General features: G+C 57.8%; 1 protein-coding gene across 1 annotated transcript in view; it reads right to left on the minus strand.

Annotated features, from left to right (window-relative positions):
* FLT4 (fms related receptor tyrosine kinase 4) overlaps positions 1-20,281 on the minus strand; it is a 59,950-nt gene extending 39,669 nt beyond the window's left edge. The window contains exon 1 of the mRNA XM_075056551.1: positions 20,172-20,281. Within this exon, the coding sequence (XP_074912652.1) occupies positions 20,172-20,229 (58 nt within the window). The 5' untranslated portion in view covers positions 20,230-20,281. The remainder of the gene's footprint in view (positions 1-20,171) is intronic.
* Positions 20,282-23,504: the final 3,223 nt, after the last annotated feature.

Consider the following 23,504-nt stretch of genomic DNA (forward strand, 5'->3'; position numbering starts at 1 on the left):
CCTCCCTTCACGTGCTGCCTGGTGACCTGTTAGCAAACAACGCCAGGGGGTGGAGGGGAAGAAAGAAAAAGTACGATCTGTGCAGGTTGAGGCTGTGGGATTCCTGCAGATGCATCCTGTGCACGGCCCTCCGCCAGTACAACAGGAAAAGGAACCACTGCTCCCTCCGAAAGCACCAAGGCGTGGGGCTGGGGACGCTCCCGCTGCTGGCAGCCGGCGCTGGGCTGGCTCTCGTGGCCGTCCAGCCTCCTCACTGGCCCCGGCCTGCTGGGAGCTTCGGGGACTCCCCGCATCAGGCACTGGCTCACACTGGGGACCCACTACTCGCCCCAAAGCCCCACGCTGGGCCCGGCATCTTGGGATGCTGCTGCCCACAGCCACCTGTGGCATCCAGGACAGGCAGAGGGATGCACGGAGCCATTCCCAGCCTGCAAAAGCACCTTCAAGGCCATCAGCTTTCCCCCCGCAAAATTCTCCATCCTTCTCTGTGCTTGCCAGATGGATCCACCCCATTGCTGCCCTTGCCCTTTCCCTCGCCGGGGGAGCGTGTGCCCTGCTATGGCTTGCTCCCATGTCTCGCTTTCCCCAGCACTGAACTTGGTGCTGGGTTTGGCCATTAAATCTCTGCTAACCGACATACAGATGGTTTGTGTCTCCGGTAAATCCCAGGGTGCGAGGGAGATGTCTCCAGAGCATGGAGTGTCTCCTCTCCTCCGAGTCTCTCCTTTCCCACCTCCAACCCCAGCAATGCTTTATCTCTTCAGCCCTCCAAACAGATCCCACTCTCTCGTGCACACCAAATTGCGCCCTTGCACGGGGAGAGCATTAATGTAATTAAAAAGGCATGCGGCAGCCCCGGCAAGCTTTGTTTTTTCAAGATCGTTTCCAAGCAAGTTGGCAGCGGGATATTAAAATAAACAGAGGGGGATTGATGGGATGCGGGGAGAGGAAGCAGGATCCCACAGCCACTCACACCTTGTCTATTTTCAGAGAAGTGTGTTTCCCAGCGGTTTTCCTAGCCTTGATCTCTCAGCACGTGGCTCTGAAAGGGGCCAGGCTGCACCCAGGGCCTTCTCCTTATCGCTGGTGGCTCCTTCATTTTCCCCAAGCCCCCCCCTGCCTCTTTCTGCACCCTGAAATCACTGCTGCTCTCAGCACAGCGGCAGGGCTGCCCGCTTGGGTCCTGCATCCCAGGGTTCTCCCTGCCTGGAAGGGAAGCCACGCTCACCCTGGCAAGTGCTACCCAACCTAGGGTGTCTCGCAGAGACGGAGCAGCCCACAGGCTCCAGCCTTGTGCCTGACCTCATCTCTCCACCCTTCAGCACGTTGCCAGAAAGCCTCACATGGGGCCTGGTTTTCCCTTGCGATGGCTGCCGACGGCTAAATCACTGCAGAGCAGCATCTGTGCCGGAGCCAGCACCGCCACAGCGAGCGATGGCTTTGGAAACCCGGGCAAAGGCTGCGCGTGGGTGAAGGTGCAGGCATAACACAGCATGGCACGGCACGACACGGCTCCCGCTCTCCGTCTGCTTCCACTTGCAGGAAGCCCGGCACCGGATCCTCCCTCCGAGCCCCCCCACACCACCTCAGCCCCTCTCTGCTTCCCTTTCCCTCCCTCTCTGCTGAGTTGGCCCTGCTGACTGATTAACGGGGCGCCTTTCCGGAGAGGGATTTTGTTCACACTCTGTCCTTCTCGCTGACTTCCTTCCCCGGCGCTGGACTGGATCGCTCTGGCCACAGCCGCCGCGTGTCCCCAGCTAACCGGTACAGCTCATGCTCCTGCCACCAAAATTACTGCTTTGGGGTTTTGTGACCAGAGCTCCAAAATAACATGCATAGAGCAAAGCTGGTCCAGATGAGGCTGCATGCTCCTGCTTGTCTCCCTGCACCTCGCATATCCAGCCCGCCCACCCCAGTGCTGTACTGGGGCAAAAGATAGGCTGGAACGGAAAAAAGAGTGTCCTTTCCCCCAGCAAAGCTACCCTGACCCTGCTACTGCCCCATCTCTACATTGCTGTATTCAGGCAAAAATTCCCAGTCAACGAACATCCCAACAAAGCAAGGCAGGAACTTGAGATTTGGACACTTTCTACAAAAGAGATTTCTGGCAGATTTGTACCAGGTAACTGAATCCCCAGGATGGAGCCCCTGAATTTACCCACATCCCAAGTCTGCAACTCAAAGCACCATGGATGAGCCTCTTCTGACCTGCCAGGCTCAGGCAGATGCTCTGGCCTGTCCCTGGCTGAGGCTCAACAGCTCTCTGAATGCCCTGGGATTGCTCAGGGCTCAGTGCTACTATATAGCCTGATGTGGCTCATCTTGCAAAGTGTCTCCCGTTTCCCTTGGGTTTTACCCCCAGCCCAAACCTTTAGCTGCCCTGAGCTCTCCCTGCAGGTTGCAAAGCCAGTGCTGGGACTCTTCCCTTGCAAGCAGGGCAAGGCATGCACTTAGACATGCAATCACGCACCGTAGTTACTATGTGAGTAAAGACCTGCTCCTGGACAGCCAACAACAAAATTCCGGTACCTCGCTGGCAATTGGGGAAACAGGGACTGAATGACCTTTTCTGATGCAGAAGAGCAGCAATAGCTGGCAGTGGGGGAGAGTGAGAAGGAACCTTGCTCTGCCTTTTCTGCAGACCTCTCCTCTGGCTTTCCAGGCTGGGCTTATCCAAATCAGCAGCGTTTGCTGGCAAAAATGCATGTGCAACATTTCTCCTTGCCCTGCAGGAACTAACCCCAGCACCGCAGGTGCCATCTTCCCCCTCTGCTCCAGTTACCTCTTCTCCACCTGCCCTGTGCTGGTGCCTGGAGCTGGAGAATCCACGGCCGCCCACAGAAGCACGGGAAGTCCACGTGCTGGAGGCAGAGCCAGGCGCACTTCCCACCTACAGGGCTGAAGTTCCCCCACGGAGCGACTCCTCCTCATGCACGGGGCAAGCATCCAGCTGTGGGTTGGAGCAGCGAAGCGTGAGTGTCACGTCACACAAGGAGCAGGCAGCTGGCAGAGCAGCAGGGGGAATTTGGACGTAGGGCTGTGAGCTCCTCCTCTTCCTCCTCCCAGTTCTCGCCAGCACGGAGGAAGGCTTGTTTTGCAGAGAGGTGAGATATCGCACGAGGCTGAGAAATGAATGGCAGGCTCCAGCCAACGTGGGGATGAAACACCAGGTGTTTTCTCTCCAGCCTCACAGCGGGCAGGGTGAGCCCCAAACCATGGTGGGAATTCACACCAAAATGGAGCAGGTTCTGCCCAGCAGCCTCTGCCCGGGAGCTGCAAGGGCAGGGTGACAGCCACCCATGCCCATGGTGAGGCTGGGGGAAAAACAGAGAGGTGGCATGCTGAAAGGCTCTGTGGGCAAGATGGAAACAGACTGAGGTGTAAGCAGTGAATAAATTAAAAATCATAATGATAGAAAGCTGGAAATCTCCCCAAAACTATGTATTTGCTCAACAGCAAAGGAAGCAGGCCCCTTCTTTTATGGGGTTTGTGAAAGATGTTCCTTTTTCTGCAACCCAGGGTTGGCCACCACTTCAGACCTGTCCCAGAAGGGGTTAAACACAGGAGCTGTGCTCCTCTGTGCAGGATCAGCCCCTCTGTGCCCTGTGTTGTGCTATGGCAGCATCGCTGTCCCAGCCACACAACTGACCCCCACGCACCCAGAGTTCACCCCAGGCCTGGGGCAACACCCTTCCCCTTCTCACACTGGGCAATGCCAATGGTGAGACAACACTCCTCTGGTCCAGAGATTTTCATCCCTGGACCTCAAAGCCCTGAAATGTCACCAAATCAAAGTGGATCTGTGTCCTCACCATTTTGTGAGGATATTCCCAAAGCATCAGGCGTTCCTTTGCTCCAACTGAGGCAGGCTGTCCTCTTTCAGGGGACACAAGGGACTCAGTCAATACTTACAAACACAGAGGTGATCATCATTACTGGGTGTCTGATCCCTCCCGTCCAACACCAAAAGCATAACGAGACATTAACTTTGCCCCAAGACACCAGTGGGTAAGTTGGTGTATGGTGGCAAGAGCCCCCCGAGCAGGGACCAATATGAGGGCTGAGGAAGGGTCCATGAGAGCTGGTGGAAATGCTTTTTTCTTGGCCCCAGCCTCAGAGATGCCCCAAGAACCACGGGTCTGCAGCAATGCCAGGTGAGGAGGAAGGACGTGTGTCCAAATGGACAGGGCATTTGGGGAATGCAAGAATTGGGGCTCTCCTCCAGCTCAGCACCTGCGGCCAGGGGAGACCCCAGCCAAAGCATCCCCCTGCCTGCCAGCCGAGCAGGATGGGGTGGGCAGAGACGCGGGCAGAGCATCACGCAATGGCGGCATGGCCTCGACACAAGCAGAATTCACAGCCAGACCAGCAGCACCGCGAAGCTGGGCGTTCTGCTCCGCTCCCCCAGCCCCTGGCACTCCGCAGCACCACAGCTGTGCATCCAGCGCCCGCGGGTCCGGCCAAACAGCCTGTGGCCTCAGTCCAAATGGCTGCTCTGGCCTCAACGCATGAACCCCGACGGCTCTGTTTAGCCTCTCATTGCTCATAAACTTTAATTAACTGGTTCTTTTCTGGCAAGGCACAAAAATCTCATAACCACCTGCACTGATGGGGAATGAAGCAAAGAAAGTCACGAGCTCTCTGGGCTCCTTCAGCTTTTGGACTTCCAAGCCGGCAGTCTCGTCGGGGGACAGAAACAGAGGAGCTCGAAAGCAGGAGCCACTTTCAAGAGAGCTGGGCTGCCCCGAGAAGCAAAGTTACCCTTGTGCCCTCACCCTTGGTGCCTCCAGGCGGGGGTTTAAATGATGGTAGTTCACAAGCGAGCTGCCCCGAGGCAGCAGAGCAGGGCTACACCCAACGATGCCGCCACCTGCTTTTGGGACTGCGGTCTGCAGGGGCACAGCCACCCTGGGGACCTGCCGCCACGTCCTCCCAAAGAGGGGTCAAGGAGCGCCTGTCTGGGAGCGTTTATCTGTCTGCCTTTCCCCCCTCCCGCAGGAAGCACTATCTCACCATCGCCCTGCCTCGCTCCAGCCCGGTTTCCTGCTCCATCCTGCCAGGTTTACCCTGCTTTTTCCTCCTCCCCTCCCCCTGCCCCACTGCTGTCAGCCCATGTTTGCATTTCTGTCTCCTGCCGTCTTTCCTCTCCCTAGACCCCCCCGTCCCGCGCTCGCTCCCTACTCCATCCTCCCCGAGAGGCTACGTCCTGAGCCAAAGTTAGCCTCTGTCAGGTAGCCACATGTCCGGCCTGGGGCAGCGGGTCAGCCGGGGCCACCCTGCAGACCTCCTCCAGGATCTCTGCTGTCAGCAGCCTCCCCAAACCCCAGGGGAGACGGCTGTTTGCTGCTCTCGCTCGGGCGAGGGATGCTCCCGTACATCAGAGAGCTCGTTTCCCCTCGGCGGGCCGCCGGCCCACCCTTTCTGCTGCTGGCCAGGGGCTGGCCAGACGCCGCTTTGTTTGGTCCCCCCGTTCCCTGAATCGCTCTGGGTTTGTTGGCTGCCTGCTCCTGCCCGGAGAATCCTTTTCCTGCCTTTGAGACAGAGGATGCTCGAGCCATCTGTGCATTTTATTTCCTTGTAGAAACTAACAAGCCAAGGATTGCTTCCTCTCCCCGACATTTCGGAGGGCAGCTCCGGCTCAGCGGGATGCGCAGGGAGGGGAAGGGGAGCCCAGCGCCTTCAGACAGGAACAGGACCTATTCTGTCCACAGGATTCACTCCCCAGGGCAGAAATCCTCAGACCTGCCAAAATGCCTGTGGCAGCTCCCACTGCCACCGCTGCGGCTCTGCAGGAGCCCAAGGTGAGCTGTCCTGCTTAGCATACATAGCCACCCCTCTTCCAGTGGCCCCTATTAACTGCATGGCTAAACCCTTGCAAAACTCAATTAAAATTATCCTCCCACATCTTAAGGACTGTCAGGTTGCTTCTCTTCCTGTTTTAATTTACTTCTTTCAAAATCTTGCCCTGCTCATATTCGCTGCCCCTGCAGGATGTGATTAACATGGCATAGAAAGAGCAGAGGGATCGGATGGCTTTAGGGGACCGGTAACAAAAATTAGCACTGTTCATTACATCTCTAACCTGAAGGCACGCAATGGATGGTCCACAGCTCGTGTGAAATGAGTGTTGGTCCAAATCTGGTCCCTGGCAGACAGGCATTGCCAGCACAAAGAGATGGCCAGGATGGGCCAGGGACATCCCCTGTGGGCCCTGGGGGTCTGAGATCTCTGGGGAAGTGGCTTGGGAAAAGCTTGTACTGCTGCTAACTCCAGGTAACCTCTTTGGGACTGCTCAGGAGTTGCCTGACTATTGCATGAGCCAGAGGTTAATTCCACCCCATGTCTATCCAGGTGTAACACCGGAGGCTTTACCAGGCTGAAGTACCTCTGGCAGCAGTGGGTACAAACCCATGGGACACTAAGGAGACATCTTCGGCTGCTAAGAAGAAATGATAGCCTATACAGTGACAAAGGGTAAACAACTAAAGGAAATTATTATCCACTGCTTCTCATGCTGTACCTGATGAACTTACGAGGCAGGCAACAAAGTACCTTTTTATCCAACTCAGGTAAACTGTGGATTTTGCCACTGTTGTATACCCACAGAGAGATTCCCAAAGAGAGGAATAAGCTCCTGGAGGACAAGTCACCACCAGCTCTTACACACAGTAATCCAGGTGAGACATCCAGGTCTAGGAGTCTCTAAACTGCCCATTGCCAAAACAAAGCAGGGGCATCAGGGCAGGATCCCCCTGCCCATGCCAGGGCATTGTCCCCTTTCCTGGAGCCCCAGCTGCCCACGCTGAGGCTGGTGACAGCCCGGGCAGAGCCAGGACCAGCTCCAGTGCCTGGGCAGGGACTTCCACCTGCAGCACTGGGGCTTTGCTGCACGGACACAGAGGAAGGGAAAAGCCTGACAAGCAGCAGAGAGGAGACCCTCGGTTTGGCCGTCATTAACTACAACTCCATCATGAGCTGTTCCCAGAGGCTCAGGTGAAGCTCCCATTGATGCAACCTGCAGATGTTCCGTTGGGGGAAGATGGAGTTCAAGCTAAGCGAAGTCTTGGCATCCGACTCTCGCTGGGAGATGAGGAGGCAGAGGCAGCTGACCGGGAAGTCAGACAGAGCCTGAGGGTCGGCACTGAGCACGGAGAGAAAAGGGCAGCAGCGTTTGGAAAGAAAAAAGCAAGTCGCAGGTTTGCTTTTTCCTTGATGTGTGTGGGCTTAATTGCTGGCCTTTGAAGTTTAGCTCTTCCCAAGACTGTTGGCTTATGGACAGGCTGGGCAAGACACTGAAGAAATCCCTATACCCCACTCAGGGCAGGTTTCCCCCACATAAGCAAAGCCTGCGGACCCTGCCTGCCTCCCACCCAGGCTGCTGCAGCCAGGCTGACCGTGCTGGGCTTTTTCAGGGGTCTGCAAGTCACGCAGCTGGACTGGGAGGCACCGTGCCAAGCGGAAAAGACCTGCTCCTCTGTCTTCATGTTCCTGGAGTTTGCATCCAGATGTTTGCTACTTAGCTGTGAATTGAAATCAACTCAGAGCCCTCAAACCAAACAGCTGCCCTGGAGCTGGCAGTGCCTGTTCTCTGCAGAGCAACCCATCCTCAAGTTGATCTCCAGCTGCTGAGTGCGAGAGAAGCTGATGAACAGGGTAAGTGGGATAAAACAGTTTTGCAATTAGATGATTATCTTGGCCTTGGAAAACCTGGATTCAATTCCCCATCTGCTCCAGGCTCTCTGCAAGCCTGTCATGCAGCTTCTTTGTACCTCCATCCCTGCCTGAGCCATGGAGTGCAGGGCAGCAGGAACTGAGCTGCTTTGGCTTGGGAAAAAAGATACTCAAGCAAGAAAGGAGGAAACCTTATTCCTTCCAACGATAGATAACAGGGAACAAAGAAAATGGATTTATCCTGGAGCCAATGCGACATGAAAAAGCCACATTAGATGTGGATGGGTCCAGAAAGTAGGAAGCATAAGAAAAACGCAAGAGGAATTTAAACTTCCTGATTACCAAAGCAGGATTTTCAAGCATCAAGTATAATCTAAAAATAATAATAATAAAAAAGCAAAGGGAAGAGTGGTCACGGGCATGAGAAAGAGCTGCTGCCTGGGGAGCGGGAGAGCACAAACCCTCCTCCACGGCGCAGCTTCTCGCATGCACACCTGCACGTGCGCACACGCGCATCTGCACGACCCCTTCTGCCGCCCCTGACGGGGTGGGCATGAGGGGAGGCAGGAAGATCACAGGCATATGCTCTTCAAAGGAGAATTAGTCATCAGAGGTAGCGGCAGAGGAAGGAAGCGTCAGGTACGAGGTCAGACGTGCACAAGTGGAGAAGGCTGCTGGAAGAGCTCTGAGCGCTCACTGCAGACCTAAGAGCCCTCCTGGCATCCACACGAGCAAGACAGGAGGTGCAACTCCCTGGGGTAAATACACCTACAGCAACATAGGAGATAAGACATTTCAACCCTCCTGAAAAACACCGCACAGCTCGGCTTTCTGCCATCCTTGAAAGCAGCCGGAGCTGGCCAAACCTGGAGCCTTCCCTGATGTGGTTAATAAAAATCTTGCTCTGCTCTCTGCAGGATCCCCAAGAGGGATGGGCTCTAGAGAGCACAACAAAGCTCTCCCCCCACACAGGGCTTTGCTGGATTGCTCCTCATGCCCAGGTCAGTGATCCCAGCTGCTCCCTGCTGGGCAAAGAGACTTGAAGATGGAGAGACTCGGGGCACTGGGGGAAAAGCCGGCCCCACAGGGCTGTCCCGGGCATTGATGGCAAGTTACAAACGCACACACTCTCGGTTTCTCTTGGCACAGAGCTGTGACCGCAAGCCAGGACCCGCTGTAGCAGAAGATGATAATCATCATCTCCGAGAGCCAAAGTGTATCAGGGCATTCGCGTCACTTGAGATTAGCTGGCTGTTTAACATCTGCACAGATTCCTCTCTCCACCTTCACATAACACCCCTCACGCAGCTATGAAACTCGTCTAATTCCCTGCCAAGAAAGGCTGAGTTGGAAATGTCACACTTTGTATATCATAGCACAATTCCTACAATGAAACACCTAGCCTAAATGGCAGCATCGGACTCTGGTGCCATTTGAAAGCCGGTAAGCTAAACCACCTTATGCTGCTTTTTAAAAATAGCTTACAAGAGGGTTACCAAGTTTCATAAACACCCAGCTACTCTCTTGTTAATACTCAGAGGTTGACTGTTGTTTTCCCATTCCAAGGTGCTTCCCTTGCCACGCAGCTCAGCGGGGAGAGCACGCAAGCGGACGCAATGGGAAGGAAGCGTTTACACGTGCTAATGACTTCCACCAAAGGAGCAGAAGTACTAACAGGGAAATAGTGCTAAAGAGACAACATGCCACTTCCTTGGCTGTCCCTATCTTGTCACTGCAAGGTACGTGGTCCTCAGAGCCGTGGGGTGAGGCTGGGGATGGCCTTCCCAGCCCCATGGGAACATCAAGGTGTGAGCAAAGGGAAGACACGTTGGCTTGGACCACAAAGGCAGGAGAAGCCGTTTGGCAGCAGGGCCGTTTTGGCACCATGCTGGACCAAGGGACTAAGGACAGACACAGGCCCTTTCCCATTCCCAGGAACGTGGGTCTGGGGGACAGAGTCCCTCCAGGTGCTGTTCATGCCGTTTCACCATGCGCATCTCTCTTCATGCCAGCACAGGTTTCCTAAGTTCACATGGGGCCCTGTTTATTTTTCTTTTTTTTTTTTTTTTAAATCAACTATTGTATTAAGAAGTGTTTTTCTTTTGGCAAAGGTTACTGTGGGGCCAACACCGTGCAGAGTCTCCTGCCTTCCATCACCGCTATAACCTCTGAGCAGGAGCTCAGCCTGGCCAATGTCACTTATCTTCAATGAAGGCAGGGTTGTATTTCCACCACCATATTAAAAAAAAAAAAAAAAAAAAAAAGATCCCAGCACTCCCCCTCTCCCCTAGTACATTCTTTGAAATGCCACCCAGGCCTTGTTATTGCTGGGAGGCTGGAGAGCCAGGGATTAACTGCCTCAGGCTGCATTAGGCTTTATTTGTCTAAGCAGCCAAGGGTGAGGAGCGGCCATAAATATTGTGAAATGCCGAGTGCTGTGGAGGGGCAGCATTGGGCAACGCAGGCACCATGGCAGCGGGCATTGAATCTTGGGCTGGGTGCAATTCTGGTGTGACCAATGTTGTTGGAAACGTTCCTGCCTCTCTACAACACAGGAGGTTTGGGGGACATCAAAACCCATCCTCGTGTTCAAACTGGCGACATCAAGCTACCACCCATGCCTTCTGGTTGCCTCTGTTAGTCCTTGTAGCACATGAGCAAGCAAATGCAGTGGATCTACCTGACCAAGTGGGAAAATCCCACCGCAACACTGTCACCCAAGGGGACACATACTGGGTCTGAGCCTGTCTGCCCAGAACAGGGCAGTACGGGGTACGCTGTGGCCCCCCTGCACTTGCTCACTGGGATGTCACAGCACAGAGAGGAGATGAAGACCAGGGTATGGCCGGATCCCACCCCAGCACCGGTGGTACTGCCAGAGCCAGCACTTACAGCCCAGGACCTGCCGAGTCTGATAGTTTGGCAACAGCCAACAAACCAAATGAGGGAGTCATCAGGCCCAGACACACGCTACATTAACTAAATTGCTTTACAAAAGGCATCACAGGGTAACTCCATTTGCAGGCAAGGTGGTTGCTTCCCCCGTGTTTCATCCCAGCACAAGGGCCGCACACTGCCTGCCCCGCGGCGCGGGGATTTTCTTGGTGTGAACGCGGGCATCTCCCACGGGAGCATCCCGCGCTGCAGCCAGCCGCCCTGCTTTCGGGGCATGCCGTTAAACTTCTGCCCTTTGCTTCCCGAGGGCCAAGCACTGCAGTGTGGTAAAAGGATGATGGCCACTTAGACCAAATTACGCCTCACTGGGGACTCTGCTGGGGCTAGGACAACCCACCATGTGCGTGATGGATTTCTGTGGGCGCTGGATGCTGTCACCTCTGCTGGATGCTATTTTGCTTACTGCCATTACTCTGAGCTGGCAGTTTCCAAATCTGAGTATAAACCACAACTCGTGCCCAACCTTCTTGCCTTAGTAAATATCAAGATTTACTGTCATCCTTTGCAACTATTGACTTGACCCTCACTTTTTTTCAGTATTTATTTTTGTAGGTCGCTATATCTAACATCCATCTGAGCAGACACCAGCATTTCAGAAATGGGGAAAACAAGTCACAGATGGAGAGCCAAACCCGGAGCTGAACCTCGCTGTCAGGCACACAAATGTGTGTCTGTGTAGCCACATACACATTTCCTCCAGCCAGTGCAGGACCTTCCATATGTGGGGAAACCAATACAGGGTTTTCCAGGCTCTGATACGCAGCCCTTCACTTTTTGTACCTTTTTTTGGGGGGAACACATGAAACCAGTAAACCTTTTACAGAGTTCCCTGCCACATGAAGAGCCCACGTGCCTCTAACTCAGAAAGCTGACGGAGGACCCCAAAACCCTCCGTGAGTCTCCTGGGTCTTGTGAATGTGCAGACAGACCTTCACAAACCTGTGGAGCCACTACCCGACTTGGGGCACCCGGCTGGGCCCTGTGGGCATTGCTGAGCCCCGTTAAACCCTGCCAGTGGCCAAAATGGTGAACCCGCTGCAGGATGGGTGCTTTGCGTCCCCAGAGAGGAAGGAGACAGTGACCCAGGCAGGAGCCCTGGCTGCCGTGGGCACTGCTGCCTGGCTAGCACCGGCCGCTCAGGAAAGCCATCATGAGCTTGCAAATTCTTTATAAGCTTCCCACGTGACACAATTACCCAGAGGCCAGATCCTGAAGCCCTTTCTTCTCTCTTTACTCAGACCAGTCTCCACTGAAGTCATTGAGGCATTGGCCTAATTTATACAACTGAAGGACTTCAGGATTTGGCCCAGTAATAAAAACTTCCTTCCTTTGTCTACTGCTCACTCCACATGATCCCACTACCTCCCAGCCTCCTCCTGGCCACGTCTCCGGAGGCTGGGGCCATCGGTTGTTTTGGTTGATGCTGCTCTTTCGTTTTACCCTCCGCCAGACCGTGCCTGTCCCCTCCTGCAGCCGCAAGCTGCTGAGGCGGAGGGAGCCGGGGCGGCTGGCGAGGAAGAGTGTGGATCGCAGGGTGAAATGCAACCCGGCAGAGGGGCAGTGCCGGTCCTGGGGACATGCATGTGTGCGGACACCACGCAGGCTGGGAGCAGTCTCAGCCATCACCTCCCCAAAGGCAACACTTCCAACACCTCTTTGAGGATGGGATGGAGTGCCTCCAAAAGAGCCTTTCTTCCCCTGAGACCGTAGAGCAAGTGTCTTGGGCTATATACTAAACTTTTACGTGACGGGACTGGGTGAGGTGACTCCTGCCCAGGAAGGTATAGCAGGAAGTTAACTCATCTCGCTGCAATGGCAACTATGCATCACGCTAGGAAGTGACACCATAAGAAACACATAATTTTAAACAAATAACTTGCAATATGAATTTTGCTGCTTTTTCTGCCTCAGAATAGCCAGGAGGATGCAAAGCCCCGTTATCCCCCATGGGTACCTCAGCCCCACCACGGCCATCCAAAACAGGCACTGGGGTTTGGGGCAGGAGACAGGAGCTCCTGCTTCCTTCCCATGTCTACCAGCCTTGCAGACACCTGTGGCACTGATAGAGCAATATATGAACACAAATGGACTGATACAGCAATTCCCTTCGCACCAACCTCCCTGCCTGTGCCGCTTGATTACAGAAAGCGAACACAAAAGGAATCTGAACTTAGCTGAAGCAAGAAGCATTTGGTCCTGAGGTATCAGCATAATCTGATGACCTAAACCTCAATCCTGCAGCTCACGGATGCTCAGGGAGGTGACCTGGTCATATAGCGGATTGCTCAGAGAACACCAAAACAACTCCCATGAGTTCCTGCTGAGGTCTTCAGTCTTGCAGGGAGATTTTTAATATTGCTCAGCTAAAACTGAAACGGTCAGACAGGCACCTTGGAGCACGCAGCTCTAACCACCCCAGGGAACACAAAACCCTCTGAGCAGCAGAGGGCCAGTGATCTCAGGGCTGAGAGGTTGTAGTGGGGCCTTTGCACAGGTTTGTGTGAGCCCCATGCCACCCAGCCCAGCAGAGCCGGCTCACCGTGCCCTGCATCCCAACGCAGAGCACAGCGACACCAGTCTGCCCATTGCACAGACTCGGAGACCGAAGTCCAGTCCGGCAGCAAGGGCTGCCTTGCTTAGGGCTTGCTCTTCAAAAAAAAATACAGTCTCGCTGTACATTCTGCCCTTTTTAAATACATTAATTGCCATGGAAACAATGCTCTTATTGGTATGGGAGCAGCCTGGTGGCTTCCACAGATGCAAGATAAAAATCAATGGATACATTGAAATACAGGCTGTATTTCAGGACCTTTTGTGGTTTTGGGGCTGGTCACCATGGGCACATATGAGAGAATGGCTCAGACACTAGCAAGATGCCATCTTCTATGGAGAGAAAGCTGGGGACACTAGAACATGCAGTAACATCTCCCTTGCAGTGTTTATCTGCTTGGTCAGAGCACCCTTGTATGGGAGCCGGTCCCAGTACTGAAGTGGGTGCTCAACTTCTGGCACTGCTCATCACTCCCAGCTCCTGCTGAAGCATCCCAGCCCTGGCTGCCCTTCACATCCTCATTGCCAGTGAGTGGAAAGCCTCACCTGGTCTCAGACCTTGGCAGGGTGGCTTTGCTCCATGCCTCCCCTCTCCCCACCCGTGGCCCTATCCACCAGCACACATGCCTCACCAAAAAGCAGAAAAAAATGCCGTATATACAGATTCTTGGCCTTGAGAGTCTTTTAAATAGCACTGAGTGGGTCTGTACACAAACCAGCACGAAGGGAAGGGCTGCGAGCACCCTTCCCTCCCTACCCGCAGCCGCCCCCGAAAAGCCGGTGCAAAGGGCAGCCCCGGCTGCCCAGCTCTCCCCTCCCGGCGAGGAGGAGCGCTGCCCCGTTCCCTGCCGTGCCGCCCATCATAAAGGGGTCCCTGAGCTGTTATCAGGCAGTGACAGTTTCCGCCATCAGATTCCTCCTGTCCGTCAGGAAAGCTAAATAAGGAACGTCGTTCAGGCGGCTGCAGGAAGAGGGGAAATGCAGGGACATCCGGCCCAGCTGCCAATTTTTCCTTTCCCATGAACCACCACTGACCTCCGCCAAGGGAGAACCTGGACACCCAGCCTGGCATTGGCACCGCTCGTCTTCGCTTAACCCTTCCCCAGGGGGATGCCCTGGCCCCCGGAGCCTGCCCAGGTGGGTGGCCTCAACGTGCCGCGCGGCGTGGCCACGGTGGGATGGTGCACGGGTGCTGCGTCACCGGCGACAGCACCGTGGACCAAGGTGGGTGGACTCGGCACGCCGGCTGGCATTCGCCCAGCCAACTGGAGCCACGGCCAGGAGAAGGCTTAACCCCTCCGTGCCTGCATGCGGGTGGGTGGCTACACCTTGCATGGCAGCAACAGGTCCCGAAAGCATCACTGAGCTACTCTGATCACTTCCCTCTTTGCATGTACTGAGATCGGGAACAGGGCCAAGCTTATTCTCTCGCTTATCCCTCTGCAACCCAGCTGGGGTTTTCCAGGCTCTGCTGAGAGCTGTAACCAGCTCTGGACTGGCTGCTGCAGATAGCTAAAAATCTCATCTCCTCTTTCTCTCCGCTCACTCCAGGGCTTTGCCCATCAGTAACGGGGACGAAGACAGTCTGCAATCCGGTCAGCCCTTTCTCATGGTCCTTCCTGGGGACAGCCCTGGGGTCCTTGCTGCCTTTCACCGCACAGAAGCGGAGCAGGGGAGCAGCAGCCACCTCATTATTATGTGCTTGGAGAAGGGGAAACCATAGCACTTGCTCAGCGTACCTCTTGCCGTTCCCCACCACTCCATTCTCTGTGTTTCCCCAGTTTGGAGTCTTTTCCTGACCCCCCAAACCAATCCTCCCTCATTAGCCCATGACATCTGTCCCACGGCACCTCCAGGTTTGGCCCACAAAGCCTGCGCTGGAGATCCTCGCCCTGGAAGGAGGGGGCAGAAACACAGCAAGAAAAACAATTCACACGTGGGAGAAGTTGTAAGGTGAAATACAAGTCACTGGCTGAAACCTGTTTCTGCTACCTCAGCAGGGAAACGACTCCAGGAGAGACTCCCCACTTAATATCCTCAGCTTATAAAACTTAGTGGGAGTTTCGCCACCGGCCCAGGTTTTCATCCTCCTTCTGCTGAACTTGCACCTAGAGATGGAGTGATTTGCCTGTAGCCGCTCAAAAAAACGAGCGGTCACGCTAGGCTCAAGGGCTTGTGCCTCCTTGCCGACTTGACCACAGGCCATCTCCGCTTCCACTATTTTGCGTTAACAATGAGGCACCGCAGATGGGCAATAATACTGTGTGCCGAAAACATCAGAACTATTTTGACCAGAGAGAAAAAGCCCCCCTGGGACCCAGCTAACCCTCTCTTTTAACAACGTGAAACAAGAAACAAAGGTCTGGGATAGCCAGAGGCAATAAAACCCCTGGAATTAATTTAACCAGTCACTAGATGCCAGTGCAGCTGCAGCAGTATTTCTTTTCCTAATGAAGGACAAAAGATAATTCCAGCTCTGGCCCAGGGCAAGGCTCAGCTCTGGTCTCCCCAGCAGACGCTGGCACACACCAGGTGGTCGTGGTCCCCCACCATGGCACCCGGCTGGTGTGGGACCCTCTGGGGGGCTGTGTGCCCAGCTCCCTGCTGCCCCTCGCCCAGGTGGAGATTTGCAGGAGCTGCCTGTGCAGGAGTAGCTGGGGCAGGTAAAGGTGAAACAGCACTGGGCACCTCTGGCTCACAGTCCGGGGTGGGAAAAGGGGGCTTTCAGCTTTAACTAACCACCTGTGGCTTTTTTCCTTGCAAACCCACATGCTTTTCCATGCACAACTGCCCACGGACCCAGGCAAACATCTAACACCCGCAAGGCCCCGTGGTGACGAGCTCCATTGCTGCATGGTGGAGTGTGACAAGCCACCGGCCCCCCACCACGCTCCGCATCCTCCCAGCACAGGAACCCACCGGGAACTGCCTTCTCCCGGTAAGACGTGATTTTGCAGCCCTCTGTCACGATGTCCCAGCCCATTTTTTCCAGTGGAAGAATCCTGTGACATTGAGTCATTCTTCACACCTCCATGACCGCTGCTCCTCTGCTCCAGCTCCCCACCCTCCATAAGCAGCACAGCCTGCAGGGTCCGGCCATCGCAGGGCTTTCTGCTTCTCCTCACACCTGCAGGACCCCCCAGGATCCCCATCACTCCAGGCTTATTGCAGCTTTCGCCCACCACTGGGTTTAAATACACAGCCCCCCCAAACCGGGGGTGAGGGAACCCCCCCGCCTTGACCCCATTGCTTGGAGCTGTTTCAGTCCAGCAGGCTGAAAGCAAAGACACCACGTTCATTTGGAAACGCCTCTGCTGCACCAGCTCAAGTGGTTGGGGAGAAGGCGGGTGAGATGGATGCTATCTCCAGGGCTCACGTTGCTCCCCAAAGCTGCTGAGAGCCGGGCAGACCTGGGGACCCATCAAGAGCCCCCTCCTGCTCAGCAGCCACTCTGCAAAGCGACCTCCTGAGCGCTGTGGATGCTTTGTACGGCACTGGAGAAACTGCTGCCTGGCCACGGCCTCCTCCTGCAGCCGTTCCCGTGGGATCCCGCTCTCCCTTTCCCTCCCCAGGAACTGCCCTGGGACTCTGGGAACAGCCTGTTCCCTCCTGGCTGGCTGGGAGCACCTGCTCTTCCCACGCCTGCCCTGGAAAACACCCCACCAACGCGGGGCCAAGAGACACCCAGGGGACAGCGATCCTGCGTGGAGCGAGCCCACGGGAGAGAGGCAGTGGAGCGGGGTGGGACACACCGGAGGAAGCCCCCTCTCGCCCCGCTTGCACCGGCTGGGGACATTGTGCTGCCAGGGGAGTGTCCCCCTGACCAGACGTCAAATTGAGCTCAGCAACAAACACCCTGTTTGTGCAGGCAGCGAGCCGCGGGCTTGCGTGCCCAAGCCAAATCCCAGGCAGTAGTTGCCGCCCATTAATCCGAAATTGTCCCAAAGCGGACAGCGGGACACAAGGGCCATGGTTGCCCCCTCCCCGGCAGCCCCTGAGCCGCATCTCTCCCATCACCTACCTCCTTTTCGGAGGCCCTGGCTCTGCTTCATCGCTAACAAGTGGCTGGGTTAAGCCAGAGCAGGGTTTTGTTGCGTACTCGCAAGCTTTTGCATGAAAGGGTGTTGCTGAAATGGCCCGTGTTTATTACTCGCAATAAAGCAACTGCCTCAAATCCCAGCTGCGAAGGCGAATGTTGCTGCTGGCACGGTCGGCGTGGGGCTGTCCGAGCACCCGGCCGGGGAGGTCTGCGCGATCTTAGAGGAGGGCAGGCAGCGGCAGCCAACGTAATCGGCTCAGGTCCTACACAAGCACGGGGCCCTTCCCTCACGCAAGGAGCCTACGCTCTTGAAAGCGGCAAGCTCGAGTCCCCGACGGGATTATTTGGCGGTGGGGTGGCCAGCGCTGCTCTGCGCTCAGAGCGGGGCAGCTCAGGGAGCGCACACTCATCGTCATCCACAAAGGGTTTCCCCGAGCTGCCCTGGGATGCTGGGGCTGAACCTCTGCCTGCTCCCCCCCGTCTCACTGCCTGCAAAGGGCAGCTGCCCAACTCCTCTCCATCCTGGGAGCACTGCGGAGCTGGGACACAGGGAGAGCCTGTCTGCTCTTACACACAGCATCCCCTCCTAGCACCGGCCCATTTAACCCGGTACCAGGGCGCAGGAACAAGGACGCAGAGCCAGAACAGACCTTTCATGATCCTGAGTATTTCGCCCTTCCCAGGTAGAACAGTCTCACACCCCCATCCTTGCTTCCAAGGGGATCAAATATTTGCACCCAGTTGGGATTACGGTTAATGAGGAATTTGTGGGTCTTTTCAGCACTGACAAATTGGTCTCAGGTAGCACGGAAGAAGAGGAAGCAAATCCCCAGGGCACGATCTCCCACTTGAGCTCCACATCGCCCTTCGTCGCCGCGCTAATCAGGCAGCACTGGAGAGCTTCAAAGCTCTGCACAGCCCTGCGCTGACGAGGCCCACACATCACGCAGCCGCGCTGGCCAGAGCCTCCCAGGCACCGCTCCCCACACCTCCGGGAGATGAAAGAACCTGAGAACAGCTACACGATGCTTTACAAATTGCTAACAAGAGAGCTTTGAACAGCTGCAGCTCCCGCCGCGATGCCACCAGCAGCAGGTCCCTTTCTACCTTGCCTCCTGGAGCTCCCCCTGAGCTCTGGCAGCCCGGTGGGTCCTTTGGCCCCGTGGCATCAGATCCATCAGCAGCATTTTGGGCAGAGCAGGTTGACAGTGCCGCTGCCGGCGATGCTGTCCATACCGCACCTCTGCGGCCAGACCTGCAGTCCTCCCATGAGCTCACTTCAACGATGGCAGCGAACACCACCAGTGACAGTGAGTCACTGAGCTGAGGCTACAGAAAATTCTATTTATGCTCCCAAAATTCATCTCCCCATGTTGTGAGCTTCCAGCATTACTAACTTTTTGTCGGTCTTGCTCTGATCTGGGCTGTAAACTGCTTTACCTGTGCAAGCAGGAGCTTCCCTGGGGGAAGCTGGTGGGGCTGGTGCCCCATTCCCTGGCAGCACCCACCCACCCAGCTCTGCTCTGCCCCACGGTCTCTGCTCTCTGGAAGGGCGTTGCAGCCCCATCTCTACCACGATCCCACATCCACCTGACCCAAGCTGTGGCCAGGGGGTTCCACTTGCTGCCCAACAGCCTTTTGCCCCAGAAGCGCTACGGGAAGGAAAAGCATTTCACCAGGATCTGCCTTGGGTGACTTCCCAGGCGGACCAGAGCTGCCAGCAACCAGCTGGGAGAGGCAGGCTGGACGGCATCGCGTGGACCACCGCCTCCTCACACCTTCCTCCCCAACGCGCTGCCCGGCGCTCACAAATTAATGACTCTGTGCATGAAAAAATAAATAAACAGAGCAGGGAGCCGGTCTCCAATTTGCCCTCCTGGCCGGGCGCTTCCCCGCGCAGAGAAATCCCTCCCGCAAGAGTCCGGTGCGGTTTCTCCCTGCTTGCAGCGAGCCCACCCGCGGCACGGGCACGGCGTGGGCTCACCCACAGCCTCACCCCCGCGGCCCCCGAATCCCGCAGGGATCACAGCAGTGTCCTCCCGTCCCATCCTCTCGCTGCGGGGACGCTGTCACAGCCGTCGGGGACACCCGGGGTGGGCTGCGGTGGGACTGGGGGGATCCCGGGGCGGGCTGCATCCATCCCAGTTGGGACTGGGGGACCTCAGGGTGGGCTGCATCGGGACTGGGGGGATCCCGGGGCGGGCTGCGTCCGTCCCGGTCGGGACTGGGGGACCTCAGGGCGGGCTGCGTTGGGACTGGGGGACCCCGGGGCGGGCTGCATCCATCCCAGTTGGGACTGGGGGGACCCCGGGGCGGGCTGCCTCGGGACTGGGGGGATCCCGGGGCGGGCTGCATCGGTCCCCGTCGGGACTGGGGGGACCCCGGGGCGGGCTGCATCCATCCCAGTTGGGACTGGGGGGACCCCGGGGCGGGCTGCCTCGGGACTGGGGGATCCCGGGGCGGGCTGCATCGGTCCCCGTCGGGACTGGGGGGACCCCGGGGCGGGCTGCATCCATCCCGGTCGGGACTGGGGGGACTCCGGGGCGGGCTGCCTCGGGACTGGGGGATGCCGGGGTGGGCTGCATCCATCCCAGTCGGGACTGGGGGACCTCAGGGAGGGCTGCATCGGGACTGGGGGGGATCCCGGGGCGGGCTGCGTCGGTCCCCGTCGGGACTGGGGGGACCCCGGGGCGGGCTGCATCCATCCCAGTCGGGACTGGGGGACCTCAGGGCGGGCTGCGGCGGGACTGGGGGATCCCGGGGCGGGCTGCGTCGGTCCCGGTCGTGGCTGGGGGGGGACCCTGGAGTGGGAAGCGCCGGGTCCCGTCCCATCCCGCCGGGGCAGCTCTCCACCCCCAGCGCGCCCCGCAGGTGCGGGGCGAGCGGCAAGAGCGGGCAGCCCCCCCCCCCAGCCCCAGGCGGGCAGGAGAGGAGAGGAGAACCCCGCAACGCTCACCTGCTTCCGAGACAATGCCGAGCCAGAGCCAGAGGGGCAGCGTGCAAACTCTCTTCATCTCCGGGGCCGCGGGCAGGTCCGTGCGGGGCGGCGCGGAGCGATGCGGTGCGCCGGGGCTCCGCTGCCCGAGCTTTGCTCCCGCCGCGCCCCAAAGCTGCGGTAACGCGGCGGCGGGCGGGGAGCAACCGGGGCCGCTTCCTTTTCCTCCGCCCGGGCCGCCCGCCGCCCTCCGCCGAACCCGCGGGGCGCCGGGCGGGCGGGCGGGCGGGCGGCGGGGCGGGGAGGGGCGGGGCGGGGGGCGGACACGGGTGGGGGGGGACCCGGGGGGGAGGGGGGGGATGCCGCACCTGCGTGGGTGCCCGCATCCCTCTGCACCTGTGAGCATGGGTGTCCCGCAGCTGGGTGCGTGGGTGCGCATCCCTCCCGGTCCCAGGTAGACGGGAGCACCCCCCCCACGCACACACACCTGTGTGCATATTCATGCGAACGCGCGCCCTGCACATCTCCTGTCCTGCGTGTGTCTGGGTGCACGTCCCGACCTCTCGGGCCGGAGGGAATGCACACCAATACCCTCTCACACCGGTGTGCGCACACCTCGCGAACACGCACGTCTCGCATCTGCTGGCGCACATACCTTCGTGCACCCCCCCCAAAGCCCACACCTCCCACCCATATGCCCCCCCCCCCCCGAACCCCCACTCCTCCTGCACCCCCCAGGGGCATACAAAGATGCACGCGCAGTTTCTCACACCTCCGTGCACACACTCGCCCCCCTACTCATTTGGGGGTGCACTAAAGCCCCCCGCTCATGCCGTCCATCCATCCACGCTGCCAGCTGCGTGGGGCAGCCACGTTGCCCCCCAGCGCCGTTACATGCGGCACACGCACCCCTCTCTGGCAGGTGTACACCGAAATCCATGCCCACGACCGCGGCCTTGGCAGCGGAATGATGCCGCCCCACGCGTGCCAGCGGCGCTGCCCCCACGCCGCTGCCCCTGCCAGCGACAGCGGCTCCGGCTCGGTGCGAACCGACTGTGAACACGCTGCAGACGGAGGCGATGGCAGAGCTTTGGGAGCGCGGTGGCACGGAGGGCACAGCCCTGGCCAGCTGCCTGCGCACCCAGCGAGCGCTGAATAGATAAATTAACAGCCCCGCGCTGCACCCCGGAGGGTTATTAATTATGCATGTTTGCAGACAGCGAAGAAAGAGCCTGAATGAGAACCATGTGCTCATGGCTTCGAAAAGGCATGAAAACTTCTCGTGCGCTCAACTGCTCTCATTGCCAAACCCGTGGAAGAAATCACCCTGTCCCTCTCCTGGAGCCCTCAGAGGAACTCCGAGCCACAGAGTTTATTTTACCTGACTCCCCCCAACCCAATTAGTGAGATTTTACCCGAAACACCAATGACATCGCTCTTCAGCACACTCATCTTGGACCACCTCCCTCTTTGATCCCAAAGGAGCAGAAAGCAGAGGTGTCCCTCCTCCTCAGTTGGGTGTCCAAACCCTTGCAAATTTCTGGAGCGAGATTTTTTTAAAACTCGCCATGATGATGGGGTGATGGGGCAAAGCTGGGGACTGTACAGAGGGGCAGCACTGCCCACTGCCGCAGGGAGAAGAGCTGAGATTGTGGGATCGGACCCTTCCCTGGGGCCGGGGGCTGTGATCAGAGATGGGGCAGCCACCGGGCTCCCTGCTGTGGCAGCGCAGCCGCGCTGGGGGCCACTGTGAGCGTCAGGGGTCATCGTGTACCTGAGAGACGAGCAGCGAGGTGGTGAGGTGTGGACAGCGATGGAGGGATGTATCACATCGCACCGTTGAGACGCTGGGCAAAATGGACGGTCGAAGGGCTGCCTGGAGAAGCTGCGTGGGAGAAAAGCAGAGGGTCTGACCTGGGGTTTGGGGGGAGGGGGATCCTCCGGCACTCCAAAAATCAAGGGATTTTGGCATGCCCCATCCATGACAGTCCAAATGTGGCACCGTGCAGGCAGTGGTGGCCAGGACCAGCCCGTCCATGCTGCCATCTAACGGCAGGACACCGGGGAGGGCTCGCCCCGCGACGACGGGGAATTTTCCATCACAAACACAGGGTGACTGTGGGACCGATGGGACCTTTCTATTGTTGCCGCCCTGGGAAACAAAAGGATCTTATTTTAAAATCTTGTCCCCCTTCCAGCACGTGGGGTGGGGGGGGACCCGAGGAAGCAAAGGCTTCCCCAAAGCACAGGATAAAGACACAGCCACGTTGCAGAAGGGGGCTGGGGCAGGAGCTGCCGGACGCTGCCCAGCCCCAGACATGGCTATGGGGGAGGCAGAGTGGGGTGGCTCTGAGGACACCCAGGGACAAATCGACAAGATAACCCGCAAGGAAAATACAGCCTGGTCCTGGGGGCAGACGGTGAGAGCCAGCCCTGGCAGGTGCACAGTCCGGACGCTGGAGCAGAAAGGGGTTCTTCGCCCCCACGGTGCCCACATTCCCATCCCCATCCCCTCCTGCCAGAACCCAGGGCCAGGCCCAGCCAGTCACTACATTCACACCACACCTGTGGTTTCTGCTCCACCGTGCTACGGCTTATCAGTGAAATGCATTTTTTAGACAGGATTTAACAGCAGGTAGCATTTCCTCACCGGGCTAAGGCTGCACGTACAGCAGCTCAGAGCAGCGTTTTCCCCGCACGTAGCAGCCGCTGTACGTGCAGCGTGCAGGGCAGGGGCTCTGCCTGTCCCAGCTTTCCTGCCAGACCCCTTCCCCGCCGGCAGGGCCAGGCGAGGACATTATACCCCAAAACGCGGCTCTGCCTGGGAGCGGCACGCCACAGCCACCGCACACAGCCCGGCAGGAGGAGGAGGAGGAGGAGGAAGGACGTGCCTCCTCGGGAGCCTGTTCAGCCCAGGGATTTGGGACGAGCAGGTTTCACTGCTCTCCAGCTCTGCCTTTGGCAAGGGGAAGGTGTAGGAGGTGGCAGCGATGGCACTGGCACACGTCGCAGCGAGCTGCTCGCAGCCCGTGCCGCCACACCGGCCCACGCGGCACGCGGCAGCGGTGGGCAGCGGGAGCTGGCGGCCGCCCTCCTCCCTGCCGGCAGCTGCCGAAGCTCGGCTGCGCTCGCTGCCTGCCAGTGCCTGGTGGATCCGTTCGCCCTCATGCTTTAAGGGATGGCTGCGGTTTTGGGACAGGTCGGGAAGGCAATGGGTTTCAGCCCCCCCCCCCCCCAGCCGCAGCTCCCTGCTGCAATCAAACCAGCCTCACCTTCCCGCTGAGGCTCCCAGCCCTTGCAGGGGGGGATGACAGCCCCGCTCGCAGCAGCATTTCTAAGCCAACAGCTCTTTCT

Source organism: Buteo buteo, chromosome 24 (genome assembly GCF_964188355.1).
Source record: "Buteo buteo chromosome 24, bButBut1.hap1.1, whole genome shotgun sequence".
In the NCBI taxonomy this organism is placed as follows: Eukaryota; Metazoa; Chordata; class Aves; order Accipitriformes; family Accipitridae; genus Buteo; species Buteo buteo.